Source organism: Bombus fervidus, chromosome 6 (assembly GCF_041682495.2).
Source record: "Bombus fervidus isolate BK054 chromosome 6, iyBomFerv1, whole genome shotgun sequence".
Classification (NCBI taxonomy): domain Eukaryota; kingdom Metazoa; phylum Arthropoda; class Insecta; order Hymenoptera; family Apidae; genus Bombus; species Bombus fervidus.
This window is the reverse complement of record NC_091522.1, coordinates 8,932,858-8,960,576: the sequence shown is the minus strand read 5'-3', so window position 1 is coordinate 8,960,576 and position 27,719 is coordinate 8,932,858. Positions and strand designations below refer to the sequence as shown.

General features: G+C 29.7%; 2 protein-coding genes across 6 annotated transcripts in view; one reads left to right on the top strand and one right to left on the bottom strand.

Annotated features, from left to right (window-relative positions):
- LOC139987931 (trace amine-associated receptor 9) overlaps positions 1-17,446 on the bottom strand; it is a 117,814-nt gene extending 100,368 nt beyond the window's left edge. For 3 of the 5 annotated variants that reach the window (XM_072004756.1, XM_072004760.1, XM_072004758.1), the window contains exons 1-2: positions 17,360-17,446; positions 15,655-15,754 (exon numbers count right to left, since the gene is read on the bottom strand). The gene's annotated coding sequence lies outside the window, so the exon portion shown is untranslated. Of the gene's footprint in view, positions 1-4,871; positions 5,437-15,654; positions 15,755-16,069; positions 16,136-17,359 lie in introns of those variants that run through there. The other 2 variants (XM_072004757.1, XM_072004759.1) reach the window with 2 other exon arrangements.
- Positions 1-27,597, top strand: part of Prom (prominin) — a 31,584-nt gene extending 3,987 nt beyond the window's left edge. Inside the window, exons 2-17 of the mRNA XM_072006260.1 lie at positions 18,805-19,188; positions 19,485-19,540; positions 19,631-19,806; positions 20,314-20,501; positions 22,383-22,478; positions 22,717-22,919; positions 23,007-23,142; positions 23,390-23,560; positions 23,785-23,884; positions 24,227-24,421; positions 24,630-24,852; positions 24,922-25,221; positions 25,438-25,596; positions 25,677-25,810; positions 26,114-26,164; positions 27,068-27,597. Of these exons, the coding sequence (XP_071862361.1) occupies positions 18,805-19,188; positions 19,485-19,540; positions 19,631-19,806; positions 20,314-20,501; positions 22,383-22,478; positions 22,717-22,919; positions 23,007-23,142; positions 23,390-23,560; positions 23,785-23,884; positions 24,227-24,421; positions 24,630-24,852; positions 24,922-25,221; positions 25,438-25,596; positions 25,677-25,810; positions 26,114-26,164; positions 27,068-27,113 (2,618 nt within the window). The 3' untranslated portion in view covers positions 27,114-27,597. The remainder of the gene's footprint in view (positions 1-18,804; positions 19,189-19,484; positions 19,541-19,630; positions 19,807-20,313; positions 20,502-22,382; positions 22,479-22,716; positions 22,920-23,006; positions 23,143-23,389; positions 23,561-23,784; positions 23,885-24,226; positions 24,422-24,629; positions 24,853-24,921; positions 25,222-25,437; positions 25,597-25,676; positions 25,811-26,113; positions 26,165-27,067) is intronic.
- Positions 27,598-27,719: the final 122 nt, after the last annotated feature.

The window sequence follows — 27,719 nt, the reverse complement described above, 5'->3', positions numbered from 1 at the left end:
AATTAATTTTACCCCAAACACAGTCTTCTTTTTTCTAAATGTATCAAAATTTGATAACAATCTTCACGGATATTAATTTATACTACCTATTATAAATGCGTTGTATTACACTGAGCATTCTCATCGTGGACATGAATAACCTTAGAAATAGATTAGAAGCAAAAATTTCCATATTACAAAAAATATAATTATTTTAAGATTGCTTCCTCACATAGTAGCTTCAATGAAAGATGTAGAAAGAAAAAGTCATAATGTAAAATTATTCTTGTAAAACTAAATTTCATTAGTGCAATTTATATCACGAAAAGTGCCTATTTTCCAGTTTACGATTACAATGTATTATTAAAATGTGCCGAAGGTGAAAGATATTTAAATTGTTAACCACATTTTTTAAATATTTATTTCATTCATCCAGAATAACTTAAGGTTGTAATAACTTAATAATGCAAGATTGGAATTTCTGTAGATTAGATTACTACACTAGGATATAGAATAGTACTAGTATTGATCCTCGGACACTCTGATTGGTGAGTAGAATGTTAAACCATAATGTTAGACTTAGGAGTTGGTAAGTTGAGCAGCAGCAAATTAACCAAATAGAATATGTATAATCATATTAGAATAAATATTAATACATAATAGTAGAAACAATAGAAATAAAAGGAAATGAAAAGCTACGCAAATAAGTTCCAGAAAAAAAACGAGACATTAGCTACACAACTAGTTGAATTAATTAATTAAATGACACATAAATGAATATGATCTCTAACACAAATATCTATTGATGCGTTGAGTTAATTTAACGTGAGGGAATTAATATTATTCAAATAATCGAAAATTTGTAAAACTACAAATTTGTATAACCAGTAGTCTCTAAAATGTACTATTATACAAATCAGAATTTACGTTTCTGAAGGATTTGCGTCAGTGCAACAATTGAAGCATGAAATTGAATATGCTTTACGTGGCCTCCGACCGATATCAGATCTTGTTGAAAAAATCTTTAAAAGCTTGAAAATCAAGTTACGAGTAAGTTCACGTACTACTAATGGTGGCCATATAGAAGTACGTGCACGGACACGCATATTAAGAAGCATTAATGAGAATGGTGCTATTTTATGGGTTTGAAGAAGGAATGGAAGACGAAGATACTAAATAAAAAATATCACGAATATACTGTCGGAAACATAACTGTAGCGAAAAATATTTGATTAACGTTCATAAAAATTTAACATTACCCTTCAAAAAGAATGATTTTGCAGATCAATGCTTGAACTGAAAGTCGAGATCACTTTTACAGCATATCCTTCTAACAGGTTTTCATCAATTTTGGAAAAAATTTCTTGTATAATCCGGAATGTATGTGTTTTTGCATCGTGTTGTTACAATATCGGCAGTTAACTAAAAGAGTGACATATCTAAAAAGAAGTTTTTCGGGAAATCGATTTTAAATGGAAAATTACTAATAACTTGGTCATTTAGAAATTGTAAATTTTCTTTAAAATCCAATACACAATAACATCTTCATATTTCAATAATTTTCATCGACCGTTTTTGCGCTTTAAGAGTCTTTAATAAAATATTGTTAAAGCGATAGCATCGAGTAGTCGCGTTAATATCAAAACGTCTATCTCCGCAAAGTCGAGATTAACGAAACCTTGATAAATTTTGATTTCTGAAATTCTCTAAGCTGAATCCAAGCCGGTAGAATAAAAAGAACGAATGAATGTGAACAAGAGAACAAAGCAACCGTCGTACGATGCTTAGAGTTAACAGGAGGTAAGTTGCCACTTTGGTTGACTAAAATGGAACTTTTATAATTTCCACTTTTCCCCGAAAAGAGCGCTGCATTCGATTTGTAAGGTTTTCTTCGTCAAAATCAGCTTTAACAAACTCGATACTACTTTAACTTAAAAATATATAGATTAATATATATATATATATACATATCTTAACGTTTGCAAAAATATTCGGCTGTAATCAAACTTTTACTGATTAGATGTAAGATCAAATAACAAAAATACCAATTTGTGTAGAAAAAAAGTAGTAGATGTGTGTAGATGGCAGTATTTTTCTTCATACAGTTATAATCGAGCCATCTACCGTATTAATAATTTTGTTCTTCATTGTACTTGTCCAACGACCCCACCAGTTCCTCTATAATGATGCTATTCGTCACTTTACTATGTCATGATGGACCTAGTTGTTCATCACCATATATCATCGATAATAATTATTAATGAAGAGATAAAGTAGTAAATGTAATGTAAATAAATACGTAATTTTATATGGTATATAAGGAAGCAGTTAGGAAGCTGGAATAATTAATTTTAGTTTTTAGCCAAAACAGTGACCCAATCCACAAAACCCACATTGTGGTTGAGGAAGAATGAAAGTATAATGTATAAATAAATGAATATACTTGATCTGATTTATTTCTTTATTGATTTTGTCTGTAAATTTATAAAGATGAGAAATTCTTAAAGTCCACAGCGTGCAAGGGATAAATGATGTAAATGGCAAAATGAACAAAAACGCGGCTAGTTCTAGTGAGATATATGTAATATATACATATATATTCTTATTGGAAAATATATATCGAAGAGCAAAATTAAAAATAAATATAATACAAAAGAAAGTAAAAAAAAAGATCGTATAATTTAATATTAAAAAATACTCGAAACTTTCTAAAAAGTTCGCAAGCACTTTACTTGGCGTATCGGCCTAACAATGAGAATAAAGCAAGCGGTGCTGTTCGTTCGATATCAGAGAATTCATGGCACGGTGCAACCTTCACTGGAAGTCAATCTCGAAACTTTTTGTCACATTTCTCCTACTACGATACGATATAGTCATCAATTCAAGCAATCGTAAAGTTATGTACTTTAATGTATTAATATACGTATGAACCTACTGATATTATTATGTTTCAATATTATATTAGCATTTCAATCGTACTATTAAAAATATGATAGCCAAGAGCTTTACAAATTACATAAATTATCAACGTTACAATATTTATAATCAATTCAATCTTAAACATTACAGTAGTCATGATCAAAATCAATGCTCCATTATGACTTTGTAAAAAATAATATTTTATTACAAAATGAGCTAATACTATATAATTTGGTGAATACCTTTGATGCTTTTCAAACTTCAATATGTTAAAAAAGACTATTTGAATAAGCAAAATATCAGAAAAGTAGCGTTGCAGATGATTAGAAGTAATTCTAATTTTACTTTACAACTCAAATTCAACATCCAAATCTAAACCTAAGCCAAACTTCAATCTAGAAAAACTCCACAAAATAAGAATCCACGACATAATTAAAGCCATAAATGAGATCCATAAATATGATACAGGAATTAAAATCATTCTTCATTTTTTATTTTTAGTTATTTGAATTTATTATCGATATATATTAAATCAAGCTTCTTTCTTAATTGTTTTCCGTTTATATCCTGTCGTTTAATTTGCATGTATATAGTTAGTTTTAGACTAGATTTCAGTTTAGTTCTAAAATAAAATTAAAAATACTTAGAATTGTTTGCGATATTTTTTCAAATGATTTTTTACCTTTTCAAATAGCCCTTTTTAATATACTGCAATTTCAAAAAAGTCAGCAGTACTCCCCAAATTGTATACTATTACAAAATAATACTCGTAAAATAAAAAATAGCTGTTCGTCTATAAAATGCAAAAATGATACATTTTTCTCTTTAGAAAAAAATTGTAACAGTAGAAAAGGTATTGGAAAGATGTATGAAGGGTTCCTATAATAGAAGTGAAAACAATGAAAAGTGTTTATATAAAAAAAATTTTTAATATTCATTGATACAAAATCAAATGATTTCTGTTCTTTAAGTCATAAATAATATAATTAACTCTATACATAATAATAAAGGAAATGTACGAATTTTTGCACCGAATTCTAGAAATAAATATATTCTTTGTTTGATACAAATAACCAAAAAAAAAAATGTCCAAAAAGATCCAAAAGGATTGGTAAATATTAAAATAATAAAGGTACTAAAACAGTATCCTAAAAAGGGAAAACAAAAGAATAAACAATAAATTAAGTATGATCAAAAAAATCAATCCTTTCTATCTTCAAACAATATGTTCAAAGCAGATTACTCAGACACTAGTTAAGATCTGACGCTTGAAGTGCAAATTTCATTGCATCTTTTACTTGGAGAGCCACTTTTGCATGCATATAAATGCGTATGTACTTCACAAAAGAAAATATTTGGAGAGAACATACGTTTTCGTGGCGTACGATTTAAACGTAGCATAATTAATAAGCAAATGTTTCGGAATTTCAATATTGTTTAATTTATATACAAGATTCTTACATGTTCGCGTGTTTCTTTAATAAATCTGATATTAAATAATCAGGGTTGACATGAAACGGTAGAGAAAGTTTTATAAATATTATTCTTATATATTTATGTCATAATTCGAACATTCCAACGTTTGCTCCTAGTTTAGTTTAGTTTAGTAAAAATCCTTACAAACATAAAGGATTATTCAATAGTAAGTAAAGGCATTTAATTTAAGCTTCAAGATCAATTAAAAGGAAAAAACAAACAGTTTTTCATTATTCTGAAATAAATCTTTCTATTGTTTAACATATTTGATTGTAAGATATTATTACTATTTCGTTAAGTATTAATCGACCAGAAAGAGAATAAAATTCAATAAAAGATTACAAACTTTAAATTTCATGAATAATATACTGATATTATTTAATTTGCAATTGTTAATATATAAGAATATATTTTAAAATATCGACAATTTCATTCATTGTGACCTATTGAATAATCATGAACACAAACGTGTAAACGAATCAAGTATAAACACATACCCTCTTCTATGAAAAGATCATCACAGAAACCATTGATAAGTTTATTAATAGCACTAGAGGAAACACAATCACACGTAAAAGGATAATTTTTTTCTCTCCCTTTCTCGATTTTGAGAACTCTTGAAAAGAACGATGAAAATCCACCACAAAACAAACAACCAATTTAAAGTAAAACGAGAGAAATGTAGTATTGAAGCGCGTCAAACTGTTCCTTTACGATGAATCTCGGTACTCTTTCCATTCAAGTTCTCCGGGGAATCTGAAGTTTATGATTGTCAGTATAAATCGCGTGCGACAGCAACAACACATGAAATCACAAGAACGTTTTAAAAAGCAATGAATCAAATATAAAAACACAAATCTATTTTCAACTTTCAACTAATTGAATGAATAGTATTGACGATCGTTCTCTGTGATGAAAGAATAGAAAAAGTCACAATAACACGATATAGCTGGTGTACCGACGAGGTAGGCGCTGAATGAACTGGAAGGACGAAACCAGAAAGACAAGAAAGAACAGAAGAGCATCACGACGACGCGAAGGCTGACGACGCACTGACTACCCGCCTGGCTGCTCCCGACAGCCGAACACTTGGGAGAGAACACCCATTCTCCCATTCCAATCCATTCTCCCCTACTGCACCGACACGCTCTGCTATGCCAAAACCCATCCTCCCACGCGATCCTCTCCTCTACTACTACCCTCTACACACCCTCGTCTTCAGTCTTTACTGATCGGAACCGAGTGATCCACTTTGCCAAACATCGAACACCCTACGACATACTTGTGGCTATTAACACACTACTATGTTACTTGGCAAATTATTAGGTCGTTTCGCATAAGTTCTTTATCGATTTTCAATCAAATATTGCTCACTGTAAGTTGCTTTGTATCTCATCGCAATCGCATAAATTTTAAGTTGCGAAAAATCTTCAATTCTGCTCCCTGTAAATTGATCTGTATCTTATTGCAAATAAATACATTTTAGGTTGTAAGGAATCTTAAACGCTGTTCACTGTAAGTAGATCTTTATCTCATTGCAGTGTAGATCGATTCTTTTCATCATCGATTTTCTATCAAGCACTGCTTTCTAAAATAGTTAAAACATCGATAAGTAGAAAACCGATATGAAGTCTAACTTGAATGATTCTCAAAGTACCGATAACGCGTTGGTGTTTTTTAAGCAGATAAACCTACTCGATTTCATGTAACTAAGTAGAATTGAATCTTGCAAACATATAATCACTGATTATGGCATTATGGGATTAAAATAAAAATATAGGTATTGCTTTCTGTCAGATTTTCTGAATGATATTTTATCAGTAGATCGTCGCCCAAAGGAATGAAACCTAACTAGAAAATAGTAAAGTATAAATAAATATTTTATAGTCACAACAATATTTTTAATTAACCAGGTCTTTTTATGCATTTTCTATCACTTCCCATATAAATGACTACTAGTCGTAAGCTCATGATGACTTATATCAGGTAAAATCATGTAAAATTCCTTTCGGATCAATATAAAAATTCGTATATTTTTAACATTATTCTTTAGTATTTAAATGTAAATGTATCTCTCTGAATAGATTATTACAAACTACAAGCATTACGATCCTGTTCTGAGATTACGAAAATTACGCGAGTAATACGTGCTATACTAATTGTAAGCAAATCGTACACTGAACTTGTCACGGCAACTGTATATGGAGATACGGATGGTGTTACGCCCTTTTTAGTTAATTATAGTTTAACGGGTAACCTCGTACGCTGGTGGAGCTATTAATCTTTCCCACTCGAAAATCCCATACGGCAAGTTGCGGTAGATCGTTTTGAATTTCACCGAGTGAATAGATTTAATATTACATTTATGATTACTTTAATCGAGTGTCGTGAAATTATATTGCAGCGACGAATAGCACAAAATTTAACTTTTATGATATAAACTGATAGCTACGGTTCGTTGTTAGTTTGTAATGTGTCTGATCCCATATGTCTGATCACATATTGGATTTACTTAGAATTACAAAGCTTTAAACCTCGTTCAGATTAATCAAGCGACTTGAAGTTGACATGATATATACATATATGTCAGATCAAGTAAATAACAAGTTCAGGCTAGTAAACTAGTTTCAAGTTACTTGAAGTTGGATAACTTGAGTAATGTAAACGAGGTTTTAGGGATAATTTTGCAAATTTTTCAGACGTTTATAAAAGATGTTTCAAATATAACTTCGTTATCACCGATTTGTGTTTCATTTTGAGTTGTGAAATTGTTATTTCAAATTTTTATGGTAAATCATCAAGTAGCTTGTGTAAAATGTATTCTGAAAATTGTAGTGCAAGAGAGACGACCCGGTATTCTATAACTCAAAATAAGACGAAAGTCAACAATAACAAAATTGCATTGGGAGCTTCATTTTCCAGAAAATTTAGTTTGAAAACTTGTTAAGTGCTGACTAATTCCTGACTATGCAGGAGTGAGCTATTCTACATGCGAATATAGGTTGAAAATGTACGACAAAATTTTCTCATTTGAAATCTCGTTTTCGAGGGAATCGAATTTGAATTTGTCGAGTATACGTGCATCAGGCTAATCCTTGGCTAGACATGTTTGAATTCGATTTTCTCAAAAATGAAACTTTCAATGCAGTTTTGTTATTTCTGATTTTCGTCTTATTTTGAGTCATAGAATCTTCTTAATTTCATTTATATCACGACTTTCCAGACACAAATAAAGCAAGTTATAAAACACGTTACACGTAGGATCTCATTTATCTGATCTCATCGGGGAACAACCAGCTCATATATAATTGGAGTTCATATAACAGGAATGCAATTCTCACTGGAGAATTACTCATATTAATTACTCAGAAAGTTACATTAATCATATATCTAAAAACTAAATGTAACAAATGCCCTCGTGTCAGAATACACCTGATTATGCATTATTTTAAACGAAGGCGTACATAGAATGTCTTAAATTTTAACAGCCAAACATTTTCACCTTATTCTAACTGCAATGGATCTAACCAAACACAAAAGCAATGTATATAGATCATTTAAAATTTTATTAAAAAGTTATAATAAAAATTTGACGTTCCAAGTGATATCAACTCCAATCTTATGTTATCGAATATTTATGTCTTTTTTGCTTTGAATGGGAAGATGTTCTTCCCCTGCAGTCTTCAACTGGCATACAAGTGTCTGACTCTAACAGGATATTTCCACTGGCGAACGATATGTTTAGCCAAAAGCGGTGAATACATACTCGTACTCGTTTGACACTTATAGGAAATCTAAGCTTTAAACTCTAGGACAGTGGAAGTTATATACTCTCATCCGTATATATTAGAACACTTGCTGATCTCGTACAAAATATGGTAACTATTCTAGGTAGTTAGAGAAATAAATCGCTTAACATTTTGTATTTATACCAGACAAAGATTCAAAATACATGGAAAAGTAGTGCGAAAACCAGTGTTTTCAAGAATTAGAGAAATTATACGTATATTATTTAAAAGTATTATATCTAAATCCCATTGAAAAATTTTGATATAAAATAAATGCTCTAAAATGAAAATCTGAAATGAAAATATTGTTGAAGTGGTCGCCACTTCTAAGAAAACTCTACATCTGGTCTTTAGTTTTCTCAAGCACTGAAGCCATCGATAGCGTATAGACAAAAGACTGCGTTGAAGGCAAACCATAAACGGTACACATGCAACGTTGGCTTCAGGGTTTTTCAGTCATAGGGTAACGCTGCTAGCGTGCGAATCTGGACCAGCTTATATTGTATTGCAAACCTTGTACTTACACTTTAATATTCAAAAATATATATTTTTTCTACCTTACAATTTATTCACACGTTCCTTTGTATTCACATACATCCAATAACCTTAACAAATATAATAGATTCTAACAGAAGAAACAGAATGTAATATTCAATATTATCGAATATTTAATAGCAGGTATGAATATTAATATTGAGGAAAACTGTGATTGATAGATATGGTGGATATAAACGAAGAGAATATTTAACTGTATAATTGGTGAAATTTCTATCGCTATACTCAATGTATATATGTGTATATATACATATATATATACACAGTCTTTACAATATAAGATTCTAAACAAGATAGTTTCTTAAAAATTTTAATTTTAAATTTCCTAATAATAATTTATCAAATTAACCTAATTTTTCTAATACTTTTTTGCATTGGCAGTTTACGTTGAATTTGTTAATATGAAAGAATAGTTTATTGAATATTTTCGGAAACTGTATTTTCTGATGTAGGTATCTCTTATTTCTTATATGTTATATATATATATATATCTCTTATCCCTCGCAATGTGGCAAATCTAAATGCAATAATTCGTTAATCTCGACTAAAAGAACTCGTTAATTTAGTTTCCATAATTTCCGTCCTCAACCTAATTCTCAGAAACAGTCGGATAGAAGTAACTTAATTATTCCCAAGCTAAATTCAAACCAGTAAAATAGAAAAGAAAGTAGTAGAAATCACCGGTGGAACAAAACTGCATTCAGTGCACCAAGTTAGAGACAAATTAATAAGAAAGATAACTTTTATCGTTTTTTTCCTTTTTAGTCACCTTTAATTAAAATTAATCGAGTATTAGCTTATTCAATTTGAAATAATTCTATTAAATCCATACTGTAAAACTCGTTTTAATATATCAAAACTTTATCATAATTCTTTCTATTAGGGAAAAAATAGAAATGATAAAAATTTCATTTCTTAGCAAGTGAAGTGATATCAAATCGTTCATCAGATCCGAGAGGCTTGGCTTTGTTCTTTGGTACACTGTTATTCGCTCTTTTTATCCTCTGATCTGAGCCGAGCTCGGGGAATTGCAGGCGTAAGAACTTGCCAGGAATTCGTTAATACCGTCTTTAAAATCTTCACCGTATCGAAATTCACGGATCATTAGCGTATTTGGTAAGTGAATTCCAAAGTTTCTTTCCTTCGTGTTGCTTTTTTCTAACTTTGTTTTAATTGACTTCTCATATGGATTATTTACTAATAAACTACCCAATATACGTAAGTTTAATTTCCCTTAACATAAATTTTTACATTTTACGATAGGAAAAACGAGAGAAATTTATATAACAATCTAAACATAAATCTGAATCTAATTTTAGTACTATAATACATAGTTAATATTTTTCTTGAATTAATTTTTTAAAAACAAAAGAACTAACAACCTTGCAGGAGTTGATCAATTCTGTATGATTCATATATCTCAAAAGTCGCTTTAAACAAAAAGAACTAAAAGCTTTTAATCATCGTGATTTCAAATTTCAGTTTACACAAGTCAAGTTATTTAACTAGAAGTCGACTGACTCTAAGTAAATAACCAATAACTAAAATATTAAATAAAGAATATCTAAAATGGCTTAATTAGACGTACATATTTGTGAAATGTCTGTGAGAATAATAAAAACTCTGATTGAGTTTGTAACGCGAATTCGTCGCTACTGGTCACTCCACGCTAGCAAGAATTCACACCTGGTAATTGAGACGGTGGAACCATTCACTCACTACTACTCTATCGGTTCGACTGAAAGAATGAAACAATACACAACTCCGATCCTTTGTCACAAGTTCCTTTATTACGAACAGTCCGTTATATACAGTGTGTCCCAGTATTGATGGTACAACCTGGAGGAAATGATTGTACATAAGAAAATATATCGAAAATATGGAACAAATGTTTTTCATTTGAAGTTTTATTTTCGAGAAAGTCGACTTTGAATTTCCTCCGAGTACGCATGCACTTGACTATATCGTGGTTAAACGAATCACGATACACACCATATGCTGTAGGTTTATGAGTAATAATAAGACATATAATTCTTAAGATTCACTTTATTAATGTAAAAATTGTTGAAAATGTTGACCACTGTACTGCATACACAGGTGTGCTCTCCGAATTAAATTTTCGTGCACGCTTTCCAACATATTTTCCGTGCACGCTTCCCAACATATTTTCCGTTTTTAGTTCTGCGAACGCCAAAATGACCCTCGTGTTTAATTGTGGAAGACTTGCATTGCCTTCGGAATAAACTTTTGATTTTATATATACGTTTCCACATAAATGGATAAAGTAAATAATAGTTTATATCGAGATTCGTTTAACCACAACATAGTCAAATGCGCGCGTACTCAAAGGAAATTCAAAGTCGATTTCCTCGAAAACAAAGCATCAAATGAAAAAAATTTATTCCACAATTTGCGACTTATTTTCTCATGTATAATCACTGCACCAGGTTGTACCATCAATACTGAGACACCCCGTATGCAAAAGAAGAAATAAGTTAGACATAGAGCAAAATTAGAACGATAGATATGACAGCGTTAATGGCACAAAAAAATACCATATCGCCTTTGATACAGAACTTTATAAAATCACCAATATTTTGTATGTGTTATATATGAAATGTATTAATTTCATTTATGTAATTTTAACGCGTATCTGCATTCGTTTTCCGAAAAAAGCTCTCGCAAATTAATATTGTTGCAAGCATTTGACAAACAGAATGAATCGTTAAAGCTATTTAATAGTCAGAATGTAGAACGTCAAAGCTATTTAATAGTCACATGCCAAGATCAATGTGGATCGTGGCAGAAAATTAAGACAATCGATCTTTACCGATATCCGACATATTTATTGTGTAGAAAGAAATGATAGAAATTTTCAATTGTGCCTTACATTGTACGTATACTTCATAGACCGTAGCGAATAACAATTTATTCAAAGAAGACCGAACCGATCGATTCGAAGAAGAGAACCGATCCCGTAACAGTATTATGACAAACATTTCAATACCATCACTTTCGCAATATGAATCTCTTAAAAGCTGATATTTTCATTCTGCTGTATTAAAAAACTGCGAATGCAATTTTTAATAGATGGCTAATCCATTGCACACTACAAAAATTCTATCATCGCAATGTGATGCATACATACCTATATATATATATATATATGCTTGTGTGATTCATGTAGGAATGTAATAAAAAGGAATTTCTTTACTGTTAATGTTAGTGATTTCGTTGATTGAATTCAATAAAATTTCTGAACTTTCCATAGAGGGCATAACGAACCTGTGATTTTTTACACGATCGGTATTTCAGAATGTGAAACACGATGTCTCATGAAGTGACAAATCTATCACGTATATCGTCTATAAGGATATTACAGAATATCACCTACCATCTAATACATTCCTTTATTCGACATCTCGTATGCAACATTCTTTTATCATTACACTAGTGTCATTCCCAACGTTACCGATCTAGCGTAGAATAAGGTTATAACATTTGTAGTGGTTAGAATTGAAACTAAATTTTAATAAAGAAAAGGAAATGGAATATTATATGTATGGAATATTAAATCGCATATAGAATAGTTTCTGAAACAAAAAAATAATTAATTCTCAGTAAGTAAAGCTCAAATGTCCTTTCGTAACAATTATCCTATTTTGTTTTAATCATTTTATTTTGTACACGTTATTTCACTCTTGATCCTTTAATTACATACATATATATTTAACGTACTTAATATATTAATATTCGTATTCTATAACAATCTTATTTATTGGGTTAGTATTTACACAAAATTACAACTGAAAGGAGAACGTATAACACATCAAAATATATTCCGATAATTACATTTTAACCAGAATTGTGAACATATAATGCAATTTAAATTTGAATTAAATTAGACATTAAAAATTTGTTTTGAACACAAAGAACGAAAAAAGAACTCCATTAAAATCACATGATTCATTTCTAACCAAATAAAATGAGCTCGTTTTGCTATAACTTTAAATGCAAGAAGCAGCAATGTAAAGTGTTATAATAAAGAATGTTCTGATGATATATTTAAGCAGCAATATATAACTCAAATATATCATCAGAACATTCTTTATTATAACACTTTATGACAATTTCAAGTAATTGACATCAAATTGAAAATACTCATAGCTATGAAACATATGCAGTTTTTAGCAGTATTTTCAGCAAGAAACACTCCAAAAGGCAACAAAGCGTGCTAAAAAAGAAATCAATTTGGTAGCCAAAAGGGCCATCAAAATATCTACTCGGTGTAGACCCGATCAACAAACCGTAAATTTGTCTCGCAACACTAATTTGCTAAATTAGCTTTAAAACAGCTATAAAATAGAAAATTTGTCAAATAGATCACGGATGTAAATAAGGGTGCTTTATTATTCTGCTATACCGATTAATTTACTACTGGTAGAACAAGAAAAAGGAAACAGAAAATTCCTAAAAACACACCACAGCAAGGTGTTTTAATCGTTTACACAATGCTAATAAACAGTAATCTATGCACTCGTATTTAAATACACGCAACTGTAATGGTGAAAAGTCTCAAAGCAAATATATTACAAGCTATTGATACATGATCACCTTTCGTGCAACCTTTTTGGCTACAGTACATGATACAGGAACTGAAATATACACGTCCATAGTCTCAGTGAAATAATTTAGAGCATTTTATAAAAGCAATACTAAAAAAGCGCGATCATTCATTGATGTAACACTAAATAGAATGGTAATTAAAACAATCATGATGGAGGAATATCACAGCATTTCTTAATTCTTTTTTTCAAATTGTTGCATGGATAAAATGCTACTTTTAATATTAACCACATTTATATGACCATAAATTGCAACTGTACAAAATTAATTAATTCCTTTCTATTAATTCAAATTTTAAATAAGAAAAATTTTAATACTATTCTGTAAGAAATTATAGTAATTTATAAAGAAAAAATTCTAAGAGCAATCGTGATATCTTATCATTCGCAACGTTATAGCAAACACGATCATTTTTTCGCGACACTAATACATAGAACAAACCGATGTTAGTAGTTTTTCGTAGCTCTAATTCAAACCGTAATTAACACTCGTTCGCAACTCTAATCCAATTCGTAATTAATCACTCGCAACACTAACAAAACAACCGCGATTTGCCCAAATTAGTTGTAAACCGAACTGTACATCGGCCAAGAAACAAAACTACTACTACTACTACTACTACTATTACTAAATACTAGAAACACTATTACGAGTACAGTGACAAAGTAACAGGAGTGATTTCCGATCTTGTTGATGATCCATACAATGGGAAGCCATTAACCTGTTAACTGCAGAATTTAGTTTCAAAAATCTCCTACGGGGTGCGTAATTAAAATCAAACAATAACGAGTATACACGTCAAACGCAAAAGCCTTCTTAGAGACGACATCCCGAGACGCCTCTGATACTCGAGTTTAGCACACTGCTTTCACACTCTAATTTACATACTATTTTCCTAAAATCGTTTGACCACGGCTAGCGAGAATTGCGTAAAACACGATATAAATACGTGCATATCTCAATTTTAATTAGAAATGTTTATAATTGAATGAGTATATGCGCCTACTAAAAAAATGATATTACTGTGATAAATGAGATATAAAATTTGGTATTATTATAAGAATTTTATTGATTAGGATTAGGATCAATAATAATATATTTTTTAGAATCTGTTGTATTTAATAACGACTCTGTTTTATGGTAAATTGTAATGCAATTATTGCTTATGAATTTTTCTTATATTTGAAATTATAGCGAATGTAGTAATAATAATCGAAAGGACGCAGTTCCACAGCTTAACCACACACACATACATATTTTGGAAAATACATCGTGCGCAATACGATGGCGCATTGTCAATCATTAAGAAATTATTACAAGCTTATGAACTATGGTTATCGTGTTTGTCGCCTTTGTTTCACCCACGTAGCACCTGAGCACGTGAATTAAGTTCTCGCAATGGACACGAAAAAAGTTAAACCTAAAAATCCTGAGCTAAAATATGATTAGTGTATTTATTTTTATCTAGCGGACTAATGATCTTTCATTTCGCATTTCCACGGCTTTTTATTACAAGTTATTACAAATTATTATGATTTTATGCTTTACTTTACTAATTTAAGGAATCATTAAAATTCTAATACTGAAAATTAAGAAAAGGACTCTATGTATCTATCAAAAAAGAAGTTCAAACTTAGTAGAATGTAATAATTGACGCCAAGTTGAATATTAATGGGAATAGCCTCGGGCGATTCCTTTCTCAAAATACATTTTCGACAAAATGAAAGCAGTGTTTCAAACTTGTTACTTTGATCCCAAAATCTGCCTGTCGCCAAGTGCCTTCTTGCATTTGATATTCAGTAGCTACACGATTATACGGATAAATTTGAACTTCAACTTGTTATTTATGTTTGAAATTATATCCCAGTTTATAACATAAAACATTACACAACTAAGTTATTAGATCTTAAGATAAAATATGATTAAATCAAAAACATTACCATAAAATAGCTGTAATGAAATCGGAGGATATCCGATTTCTTCATTATATTCCGTTTTAATAATTCCAACATTCATTATCTATTGAAATATTCACATATCATCTATTTACGCATATTCAATGAGCTTTCATCGATTCTATTGATATGAAATTTTAATCATCAAAATTCGCCATCTGCAAGAAGACCTATCCTGAACTAATAAATAAAACGCATAAAAAGGAAACGTTACTACTCACGGGTATAACAAATACCCGTAGTCGTTATGCTCGCTAAAAATTCTGCGTAATACAACCAGTCACCCGTGTCGATACGGACCTTTCATCCTACGACATGATTGGGTAACCAAAGGAACGAAAATGCATGAGACTCACCATTACATACGAGGAGTAGTGCCATCAATGTTACTGCGGTTCAGAAAATGCCATCACGAAGGAATAGGATCCCATGGTGCAACTGGAGATTGTGAAAAATCTTCAGAAAAAAAGATAGAACACTATTAAATTTAAATCTTTAGTGCTGATGAAGATTGAAATTCTAATAAACTGTAATAACGATAAACAAGTACACTTCCAATTTACAAGCTTGAGAATTAGAAATTTAGAATCTAATGATCGTCCAAGCATGTTAGATGTTTTTATTTTATAGTTCAATACTGACACTTTCAAATTTTATTTCAATAAAAAATTAATAGTTACAACTCTCCAAATTATCTCTTTGATTAACGATGATTCAAACAAAATATGAAGAAATAAAATTAATGGAAATACAATAGACAAGAATGCCTACAACATATTTTTAACTCTTGAAGAGGTTAGATTCTTTTAAGAGAAGCACTGATTCTAATACCGAAAGCTGATATCGAATTAAAAAAAAAATATGAGAAAAGAAAAATAAAAAACATTACGAACAAAAACTTCGCGCGAGATTTCTAACTGAATTTTCAATTATTAAGAATTATTGTGCTCTAAAAAATATTGAAAATAACACTGCGCAACAAACATTGACTCTATTGACCGCATTGCGCGCGATCATAAACATTCTCCGAAAATGAAGCTGTATTAGTAAAGAAGGGGAACAGAAAGGAAAACAAAAATTTATTTTCATATTTACTTTTTCTTCTTGTAAAGTGTTTATTTAAGAAAATACTACTAAATTTGCCTATTAATTGTTATTTGCTCCTCAACAAGAAGGAAATAACAAAGAAGTGTACACATATATAAAATATTGTTTACAAATCATAAAATACTTCCCAATATTGCCAAATATCTATGAATCAATCGATCGAATTATCGATATGAATCGCTTTGCAAAAATCAAAAAAATTGTGAATGTTCGAGAGTAACATTCTAACAATAAATTGTGTTTCTAAACAATGTTTCATAAATATGCAACTATGCTTGCAATAAATCAAAATGTTCAACTAAATTTCAGAACACTGCGTAAAAGCTGCATATAACCTTAAAATTGAAAGATATCTGTCATTGAGATTCTTTCGTAACAACAATAAAAATTGTGATAAAGGTTATGATTCGTTTAATTATTTTGAAATAAAGAAATAATTTAATATATCCATACATGAAAAAGTGATTAGTTTAATCTTTTTTACTTTCATTTTTATGTTCATATATCTATGCATGATAATAATACAATTATGCATTATCAATTACATATTATTATACAACGTATTAATTACTATGGAATTAGATAAATTATAAATTACAAATCATCGAGCCGTCTACTAATTCATTCATGACTTTTGTTCGTTCGAATTTAGTCATGTAATTAACCAATAATCGATCGAATAATTTGTATAAAAGACAACCAACACAATTTAAAATAATTAAAGTCAACTATATTAACCTAAAGTAATAGCCAAACTGAAATTTTGCCTCGAAAACTATTAATACAAGATTTGTATAAGTTCAAATTCAAATAATCGAATATATATTTAACCAACCAAAAGAAAAGCAAACATACTTAAAAAAGCTACTCAGTTTTATTATACAGATTTATAATAAACGATTAAATGAATACGTAGTAAAGAAATGGATTTAATAGTAGTGTATAAATACTTACAAGATAACAACGAAGGGTATTACGCAGTTAATAGGTTAACGACGCGCTTCGAATGAGTATACACATGTCTGCGTGATGACTTTCGACCGTCAAATGACTCCCCGCGCTACAGGTATGTCTATAAGCTTAGCGAGGGATGGAGGAGGGATAGCACAATTTGGTAGGATAGAATTCACGCGCGGTTTATTCAGGATTTGAATCTAATCTACCTATATTTGTGCGCACTAATTTATTTTAAACAGACAAAAGAGAAAGTTCTGATTATATGTTACATAACTTTACAAAAATTATGTTAATATTAAATATGTAAGCATATGTAGATATTCGCATAAGGATATCAAAGGAAGAAAATCTTTTTATTACAGATGAATGATGAGATTTAAAAAATGTTTAAGAATGTCACAGAAGTAAAATAATTTTATCGTTAAAGTATTAAATAAACTTTATATTATATATAAGTTAATATTAAATATTAAATAGAAAAATGCTATAGAAAGAAATTATTGATGTAGTTAAAATTACAGGTTGAGAAAAATAATAAAATTAATATTAAAACAGTTGTTTTTATTTAGAAAATACGTTGATAATTTCAACTATTTTACTAGGTTAATTATTGAAACTTTCAAATATTAGATATTTTTAACTTCGATGTTTCTCATTTCAATGTTATACATATAATATATGTGCGTGTTTTTATATCTTTTCTATTAGAGTTCAACAACATCCACACTTACAGGGTTTCAAAGAAGCCTTAACAAATCTTTCGAGTGTCAGTTCACATATAACCACGATTCAACAGGGTTGTTCTATCGCGTTTCCGCGTTATATGTATTATCTTATCGAAGAATATATCGAAAAACTGTAACGTTACAGTGAAAGAAAATGATTCTTCTGAAAGGTGTGCATTACTTTGTATCTTCATTTTTTGTTTACTTATTAATAAAGACACTAAAAATCCTACGAACATACTTGAGAAATGAATACTTAACACAATGAAAAAGTTAAAAGTTATTACTTATTGTAAAAAGAACCTTTAACTTGGATAATTAATTTCATAAAATTTAGAATCACTTTTCTAGTTGTTCCTAAACATACTGAACCTTGTGTAATTTTTAATCAATACTAAAAAATATAAAAAATTATAGTTTCTGCTTCGATAGATCTTTGACTAAAGATTTTTTTAAAATAACAAAATTCTAAACTGACATGTTTTTTAAATTCTTGACTTCATAGAATAGGTTGTGACTTTAAACTTTTGAAAAAATAATAAACGATAAAAGATATAAAATGTTCAAAGTAAAATTCATAAGTCATAATGTAATCAATAAGCACAATTTTGTAAAATAATTTAAAACAGATATAAACATAATATACTATTTTACGTGCTTTGATTTTGTATATACACTTTCTGACTATCGATAAATAAATCTTTCTAAATATTTTAGGAATATTTGTACTATTTTTTGCCCCGGAAGCTCTGGGTCAGTTTAAAGGTATAGTTGAAGCAAATTCATTCTCAAGTAGCGACAATTACACTACTACGGACAGCTTTATCATTTTTCACACACCAAGTGAAGCACAACGTGATGAAAGAGAAATGGTAGCCGATGTTCTAGTTCATGGACCTAGAAACGACACAAATATTTCACATTTGAAGACATCTGTGATCTCTACAGATTGGAACAATTGGAATCCGAAACTTAAATTTCCTACGACCAGCTCCGAAAAACAATACAAAATGGCAAATTTACACTTGGACAGAGGAATATTTATTTTTGATTTTCTACGAAAATTTCTGTCACTTATTCAACCTTATGACGTACCAGTTGGTAAAGTATACAATCTTGAAATCTTATTAATTATATTATATCTATATTTGTGTTTAAAATTTAATGAACACTTTGTATTGATATTATAATTTCAATTATAATATATTTTGTTATATTTGACATTATGTTCTGGAAATAATGAAAGTAAAAATTACAAATAATAACAATTTACTATGATATTCGTTTCAATGTTTTATGTTCAATGTTCCATTGTAGAAACGATATTAAACAATCATTATTCAATAATTCTAAATGGCAGAAGCATTTTCTAAAACAATATTTTATATTACCTACAGATTTATTGACAGATGCGATAGAAAACCGGTTAAGTACGTCAAGATTGATTTCGGAGGTAAGACAAATTTTTCTATGCTTTGTACATGACGCATTTTATCAAAGTATATAATGAAACTTTTTTTTAATTTGGTTTAATTGTTAATAGTCAATACATCTGGAAACAGCATTGCTGGCAGTGCTTGGTATGTGCTGCATTTTGTGCTGTGTAATACCTGGAATTGAGCTTTGGCTTGCATGTCGTCCAATAAGGGAAGATTACAAACCGAGTCAACATCCTAGCGCGCTTACATTTTTCCTGGCATTTTTCGTTTGTGTACTCGGGTAAGCATTGTTACAAATACTGATGGTGAAATTTTTAGATACAAGTTGTTCTGCGACAGGTATAACAAACTACGAGAGATCACTTTATAATACGATTCATCTCATTTTAAATCGCACAAAAATTCCAATCATAATCGCCGCTTTTTGTCTTCAATGATATTTGCTGATAATCGAAAACAAAATAAATTGTAGGAAATTCCAGTTTTCTTTTTGGAGAAATTCATAAAATATTCAGAATTGTTAAAGATCCGAAAACTTGAACGAAACAATAGATCAACTCATGATGAGACATTTATGTCGACAAATTAAAGGCATTTTCCATGTTAACAAGAATTGAACATTTAATCATTTAAACATTTTTCAGCATTTCTTGTATACACTCGAAAATACACTATAAGAAAATACAATAAAATTAACTTATACATTTTCTTTAAATTAATACCTTCTTCAAAATATTACTACAAATTCGCGTACACGTATTCATAAATCTGTCTAACTTACTTTTAGACTGGGCATGATTACAATGATCGTATGTAATGAGACAGTATCTGCAAGCGTGGAACAATTTCCAATTGTAGTTGAAACTGCCTTACAAGACTTAAACGATTATCATAGTAGCACAACGATTCAACTACGCAAATGTCTTTCAAGAAGTCTAGATGTGGCCAGCGAAGCAATTCTTGCAGATCTAGACAGTAAGTAGAATTTTGTTTTCTTCCGCGTTGTACCTACAAATATCGTTTCTCTATATAATACAATAAACGTGAAAAATAATGGGATTGATCGTCCTCATAGAAACAGATTGAATTTTATTTGAAACATTTTTCCTGATAAAGAATAATTTGGGAGATAATTGTACGGAAAAATTAAAATGGAAGATCTTGGAAATTATCGTGTATAATTTAAAAATATAATTAAAAAATGTGGTCGAATACGACGTTAGGTACATTTTAGGAAGATAAAAAAATGCAAAAAAATTTTTGTAATATTATACAATGACATCTATGAACGGTGAAATTAGAACATTCATGCACGTGTAATGAAAGCTATAGAGATACTAAATATCTTATAATGGGTCTATCGTCGTTAATAGGCTAACCAGTCCTGCAAATTGAGCTCGTTAGTGTGAACAATACAGGGGATCGTATTATGTGCGTTTGTCATTGTACAAAGCCTGATCCTATCGTGTTACGTACTGATTAGTAAGAATATCTTATCAACAAAGTAATCTATTGATTAAATAGGATAGATCGTTTTATATTATAACAAATCCATTTATTTAAACCATCTATGATTTGAATATTAAGAAAGTAATAACAGTGATAGATTGTTTAAAAACCTTACAAATTTACAACATTTATTTGATTTAATCTCATTCTGCAATTTATTATAGTATTATGTTAGTACACAATACAATATTTCAAATTAGGAATGTCTGAAAATATATGGACGTGCAAATGGGAAATGATTAATCTTTATAACTGATGATAAAATATAAATGTTACAATCAACCTACTTACATAAAGCGATGATCCGTTGTTGCATAACGCTTCCTTGGATAATCGCACGCTCTCTCCCTCTCCTATTATTCTGCTACCCTAACCGAGTAACACGGATGGGGAACGTCACCTAACTGATTATGAGTGACATGTGTCGATTTTGTGTGATGAAATTTTATATATATACAATTCGAAAATTTCAAAATATTGCAATTATTTATTGATTATTGAAAATTGTGAAAATTACATGCATATAATCTCACGTGATGTCTAAAAGTATTTCATGCAAAGAGGACGGTTGCGATTTCAATATTCGTGCGTGTATACGAACATTTTTTTAGTACTTTTAAATAGTTAAATCTGCCATCTTAAAACTTTATAAAACGAAAATTGGAATATTTAAAAAAGAATCATAAGATTAAAAACGAAATACATGTACGAAACTTTGGAAAACTCTGCACATTATTGTTTTGAACATTCAGCTATAAATTGACTCGCTCTTAAAATGTTAATATAAAATATAATTAATATAAAAATATAATTATATTATCTAATTTTTATATCATTATAAAAATTAGAATTTTGTATTTAACCTAGAACTTTGTAATTAGCAAATGTACGTTGCGCGTGGCGCACGATGTAACTGTGTTGGAATTCGCGAATATTGAACGCTGATAGTGACTGAGGAGTAATCTCTAGTATGTCGCTTGACTACCTCACAAGCGGAATTGAGCTGCATTCTCCTTAGTACAATGCGCCAAGCGCTCAATCACGCGACAAGCGTTCAAAAGGTAGACGTCGATTTCCCTTTAAACTACTGCTCGAAAAATGGCTCGGTCCAGCCGATATCCGTGAAATCTATTATAGTCACTAATCGCAATACGAATTGTCAAGCGCTTTGACATCTCTATAAACACGATATTGTTCAAATTCTAATTATCTTCTTACGTATTTTTATCAGTTTATCAGTCATGTGGAATTATTATGGAATTTTAACCATGTACAAGGCAAATTATTTACCACAAAAGCGGAAATATTACGTATTTATATAAGATAAAATATGTTTATTTGTTGTAGATATAGAAGAATTATTGGGAAAGCCAGTACAGAATGAATTATCCACTGAAACAGGACTAGATAACGCATTAAATATGCTTGTAGATCTCGCAAATGGTAAGAGAACTATGACTAGAGTACTCGTAATGTACCTATTTTAAACGTCAAAACAGTGAAATTAATAAAAGTAGAATAGTAAAAGTAAAGTAAAAGTAAAATCAGTTCTCTTATTTTGACTGGCATTTTAATTAGTGAAATGGATATGACCACGTCCGATATTGCATGTTTATGACGACGTGGTTGTGACAAACATATTGTACACATTATTTATCATTATAATATTATTATATTTCAGCCAGTTATAAAATTTCAAGCAATGTTGAATCTTTATTAAGCGATGGTGAAAATATTCGTAGTCTTGGGAAGCAATTAAGTCGTGAAATTGATGATTTACGTCGAAATTTGGAAAGCACATTGAGAGCTTGTACCGGACGCGATCGTCCCCTTTGTACCATTATTGATTCTTTTGGATTACGATTAACTTTACGAATAGATCAGGCAAATTGAATCTACTCTTATACAATTAGTATATACTATTGTACGCTCAATATAAAATGTATAACAGTGGTATTTGTATTTTTATAGTTTCTGAGAGACGATCATTTGCTGCGTTTACGTGATTTGAAACGAGAAAATTTTACAGAAACTATTCGTCAAGCTCGAGGAGAGTATATGTACATTCCACAACATATTGCGAGGAATAGTTTAGAAGTTCGAAATCGTAAGTAAAAATGTTCGTTAATAGTGTATAATATTAAGCATCAATGCAAACAGTGGGTGTAGGAATAATTTGTGGAAGGATTGTGGTAACACAAATATTAATATAAATACTGTTAATAGATATGCATATTGTACGTCTATGGTTGAATTTTTAATATTAATTTATGAATTAATAATATCTTTATTATTTTAATTGCATTTGGAAATACAACGAAAGGTATAATCAAATAAGAAGGAACGTCTTTCAGAAATTCGACGTGAAGTGAATAAAATGCGTGCAAGAATCTTCGATGAAGCACGAAATATGGAAGCAAGCAATTCCGAGCTCGTTAAACAATTAGAATTTGCAAGGCATCTAATGGATTATACGACACCATACATAATAGTCTTCGAACATGTCAGATGGCTTATAGGTATTGGTAAGTAATATATTTCATTAAATTATATGTATATGTGTATATATCTTCTAAAATTACATTTTTTTTTAAAGAATATGTATAGATATAACGATATAAAGAGACAGGAATTTATATATAAAAGATATTGTTTATGAGAAGAGCAAATGAAAAAAGAATAAAAGAAATATAAAATAAATATAGTAGTAAATGAACAAAATACTATGGCTTTTATTTATATTTTATAGGTGCCGTTCTGTGTATCTTAATTGTCTGGTTATTATTGTTAGGAGCTCTTTCTTGTCGTTGTGGTTCTTCTGAAGATAAAGTACGACTTACACTTTTATGGTGAGTATGTTACATTTAATTAAATTTGGTGCATTTATCCTCTTAGTAATATTACTGTATAAATATTACTAGATTATAAAATAATTTCCATTTGTACACACACATACACACACATTTCTCGGCAAGATGTACTTTTTTGTTGGTCATTACACCTTAGAGAAACATAAAGACTATTAAGGTTAATACTCTGTCATAGAAAATAAAAAAGTGCATCGATCGGAGTACAAAATACTTTGAAAGCTAACTGTACTTAATTATCTTTTATTTTTCCTTTCTTTCTTACATCAGTCAAACAGCAAAATTATGAATTATAAAGTACCGATTGCACTTTTTACATTTCAGTAGTGTGTTTATGGCTTGTTTCATCTCAATTATATTATGGGCAGTTTTTCTAATGACTTTGATGTTATCGAGTCATACAGAAATGTTAATCTGCCGTCCACTTCATGATCCGAATTATAGTACAATGCAAGCTATCTTGGAAACTCGAATATTCTTAGGAAAAAGATTAAGCGTATCTTTGAAAGATCTATTCGAGTAAGTCGATTGATTTTTTTGATGTATATTAGAAATGAAAATTTATCGTATCAATAATACACATTTTATTGTGTATGGTACAACTAATAAGGGAAGTTACCTATAAAATAATATTCTAGTAAATTATATAAACAATGTTCTAGAAACTTTCAACAATATATAAATTGAAGCATTGATTTACAAAATAATTGATAATCTGCAATTACAGAAAATGTCGAGAAAACGAACCCGCGTATCCAGCTTTTGGATTAGGAAGTACAATGAAGTTAGAACAACTTACTGCATATTGGACTTGGTCAAGCTTTACCAGAATTATATTAAAAATTAAGGTTGAATTGAAGACTTTAAAAATATTTACGCCGTATTTGCGACAGCAACTACATAATTTATTATATGCTTGTGGCTTGAATTTAACAGAACATAGGATTATGGTATAGTAAATCCTTGATTAACACTTTCTATAGATAATTTAAATTTTTTGAAGTATTATTTGCCATTAGATCCAAGGAAGAATATTAAATAAAGATTTGGAAGCAATGTCAGATCAACTGGACAAAGTTACCGAACAAATGAGCGACAGATTGACAGCCAGAAGCTTGGAAACTATTGTAATAAATATGCAAGATTTAACCCTAAGGCGAGTGAAACCCTTAATGAAATTACAGGACGCGTTATTATATAAACTTGCTGCATTAGAATTGCAAGTGCAACCATTACGACAACAGGTTAATCAATCGCTTACTAATTTGAAGACCATTCAATATTATATTGATAATCAAGGGGATAAGATTGCTCAAATGGTGCGTATTATTTGATTTGCTGACTCGAAATAAAATTTTGTAATAACCAACGTAGTCTTAAAATAATTAGCCAGAAGTTTTACTAATTATTTACATTGTAAAAATAATCTTAAAATATTGTTCTAGATAAAAATGTTAAGTTGAGTTAGAAAGAGAGAAAACACTTTCGTTTATTTGATTGAACACTGTATTACAAATATTACACTTTTTCTACAGAAAACAAAGCTTTACACAGATCGACTAGCTAATTATTTGGATCAATGGAGATTCCACGTATTGTCCGAAATGGGCAATGGAGTAGCAAAGTGCCGACCGCTTTGGGACGTCGTAGAAGGAATTCAACTTTTATTATGTAGTCATTTTTTAGGTAATTTGGTACGTATATGTTGGAAGATATTATAAATATACTTCAAAATATTATTCGAATAAGAGTTTACTCTTTCTTAACTTCTCAGAGTGGATACTGGTTTGCTACATTTTTATGCATAGTTATTATGATAGCAAGCACACCAACTGCTCATATTTTGTCTTTGATATATAAAAAATTTCCATCTGTTACAAAAGACGCTACTCTTATATCCACAAGATCGTAAGTACCAAAATTTTGTTTGATATTTTTGGTAAATATTTTGGTTAATTTATGACATTATGAACATTATGTATGGAAGATTTAAAAAGTTTTAAAAGATAACTAAATAGATAGATAGAAAGAGTGTTTTATAAAAACTTATTTTAGGATACATATTTATAGGCAAACTTATAGATTAATTAAAAATTATTCAAAGATATTAAAAATTCCAAATAACTAATTATTTTAGAAATTTTATGAAGTACGTTTATTATGCTAATATATAATATGTACTACACAATAATTATGTATTTTTAATTTCAGAGCAGATCCACCGACCGAAACCAGCGAACAAGAAAATTGGAATACACCCGAGTAAGCATACATTTCAGTTAAAAACAATATTTCCATTGATATGAAATACTTAATTATATAGTTAATACCCTTTCAAAATGTAAAAAATTATTTAAATTCTCCATAAGTAAGGATTTGTTTAAGTTTAGTATTGTTTAAAAAAATATGTAAATGACAAATATGAAAGATTTATATTAAAGATATATTGTACATTGTCTGTCTGAATTATTTTCCAATCTTACTATTGTAGTATGGCCTTCTTATTGGTAGACTTTGTCCTTTAACTATATATGTCATATTCTTCCGAACATTTCAGATAATTATTCAATAAAATTGTAGTTCTTTCATCCTAGGAAATAGCTCATTTGTGCAGTCAATTTTTGCACATTTCATAAAATTTTTTAAATACTTCTAACAAGTCACTCTTCTGGCAAGCTAGTATAGCTAGTTCAAATGGACGTGCTTTAAAAATTCATCAGCAAGAATGTCATAAAAATCTAATGATAAATATAAATAGCTAAATAATCTTTCGTAGATGACTCATCAGGTATTCATTGTCGTCTCAACAACCTGTTTACGCTAAGTTTGAGCATACCTTGCTACTTGCTTTATCTCATCCATACAGTTGAGTGATTACGCAGATCCAATTCACAATCATTCGTCCAAACAGTAATATATTTTACATATAACTCAGTGAAGAATAGCTTTATAGGAATAGTTTTATCGCCGCGCAATCATACTCAAAAATCACAAATGTAATTATGTATTTTCAGCATATATAGTAATTTATTGAAACCAATATAATACGTAATATTTATAAATATAAGCTTGTATAAGTAAACATTACGTAAATATCAAATTAATAAAGGAAAGTATATTCAGCTAAATTATATCCATCATAATAATAAAACAATTCATTTGCAGACCACCACCACCACCACCACCCGAACCCGAAGAAGGATGGCAATAAAGATTAAAAATATTTCACCGGATAATTCATTCATATTCCTGCATTTCTGCATAATGTATTTTCACCTTTTGCAATCAATAATTAATGCTTATGAAAGTTCTAATTGATTAAACGGTATAAATATTTGAAAGATTAAATTGTTGTTATTAATCTCAATAAATATACTACTTCTTTATTTATACGTTGATTAATTAACTTACTTGCCCATATGTGTATACATTATGCGCATACATATGTGATGTTATTATAACAACAACTTTTCAACTCTAAGATTTTAATATAGTCAGATGTGTAGTTTAATGTATTTTGGATTGTATTATACAAAATACGAACCCGTTGTATTGAGTAGGCAGCAGTAGCTTGTCCGGTAGATAAATCCCTGCAAAAGAACTCCTTACAACCAAAAAAGTCTTCACACAGCCAAAAAAGTTGAGTCTTCATTCTTGTTAGTGAATGACACGACGAGAAGTTGACACCGTAATTTATCCTGCTCAACACCTCTTGGTAATTGTGAAACTAAAGCTGGACAGTTTGCTGTTTTATGATACATTGAGAGTTTCATATAAAAAGAATCCAACAAATCCATCTAGATCAACAAACCGTACA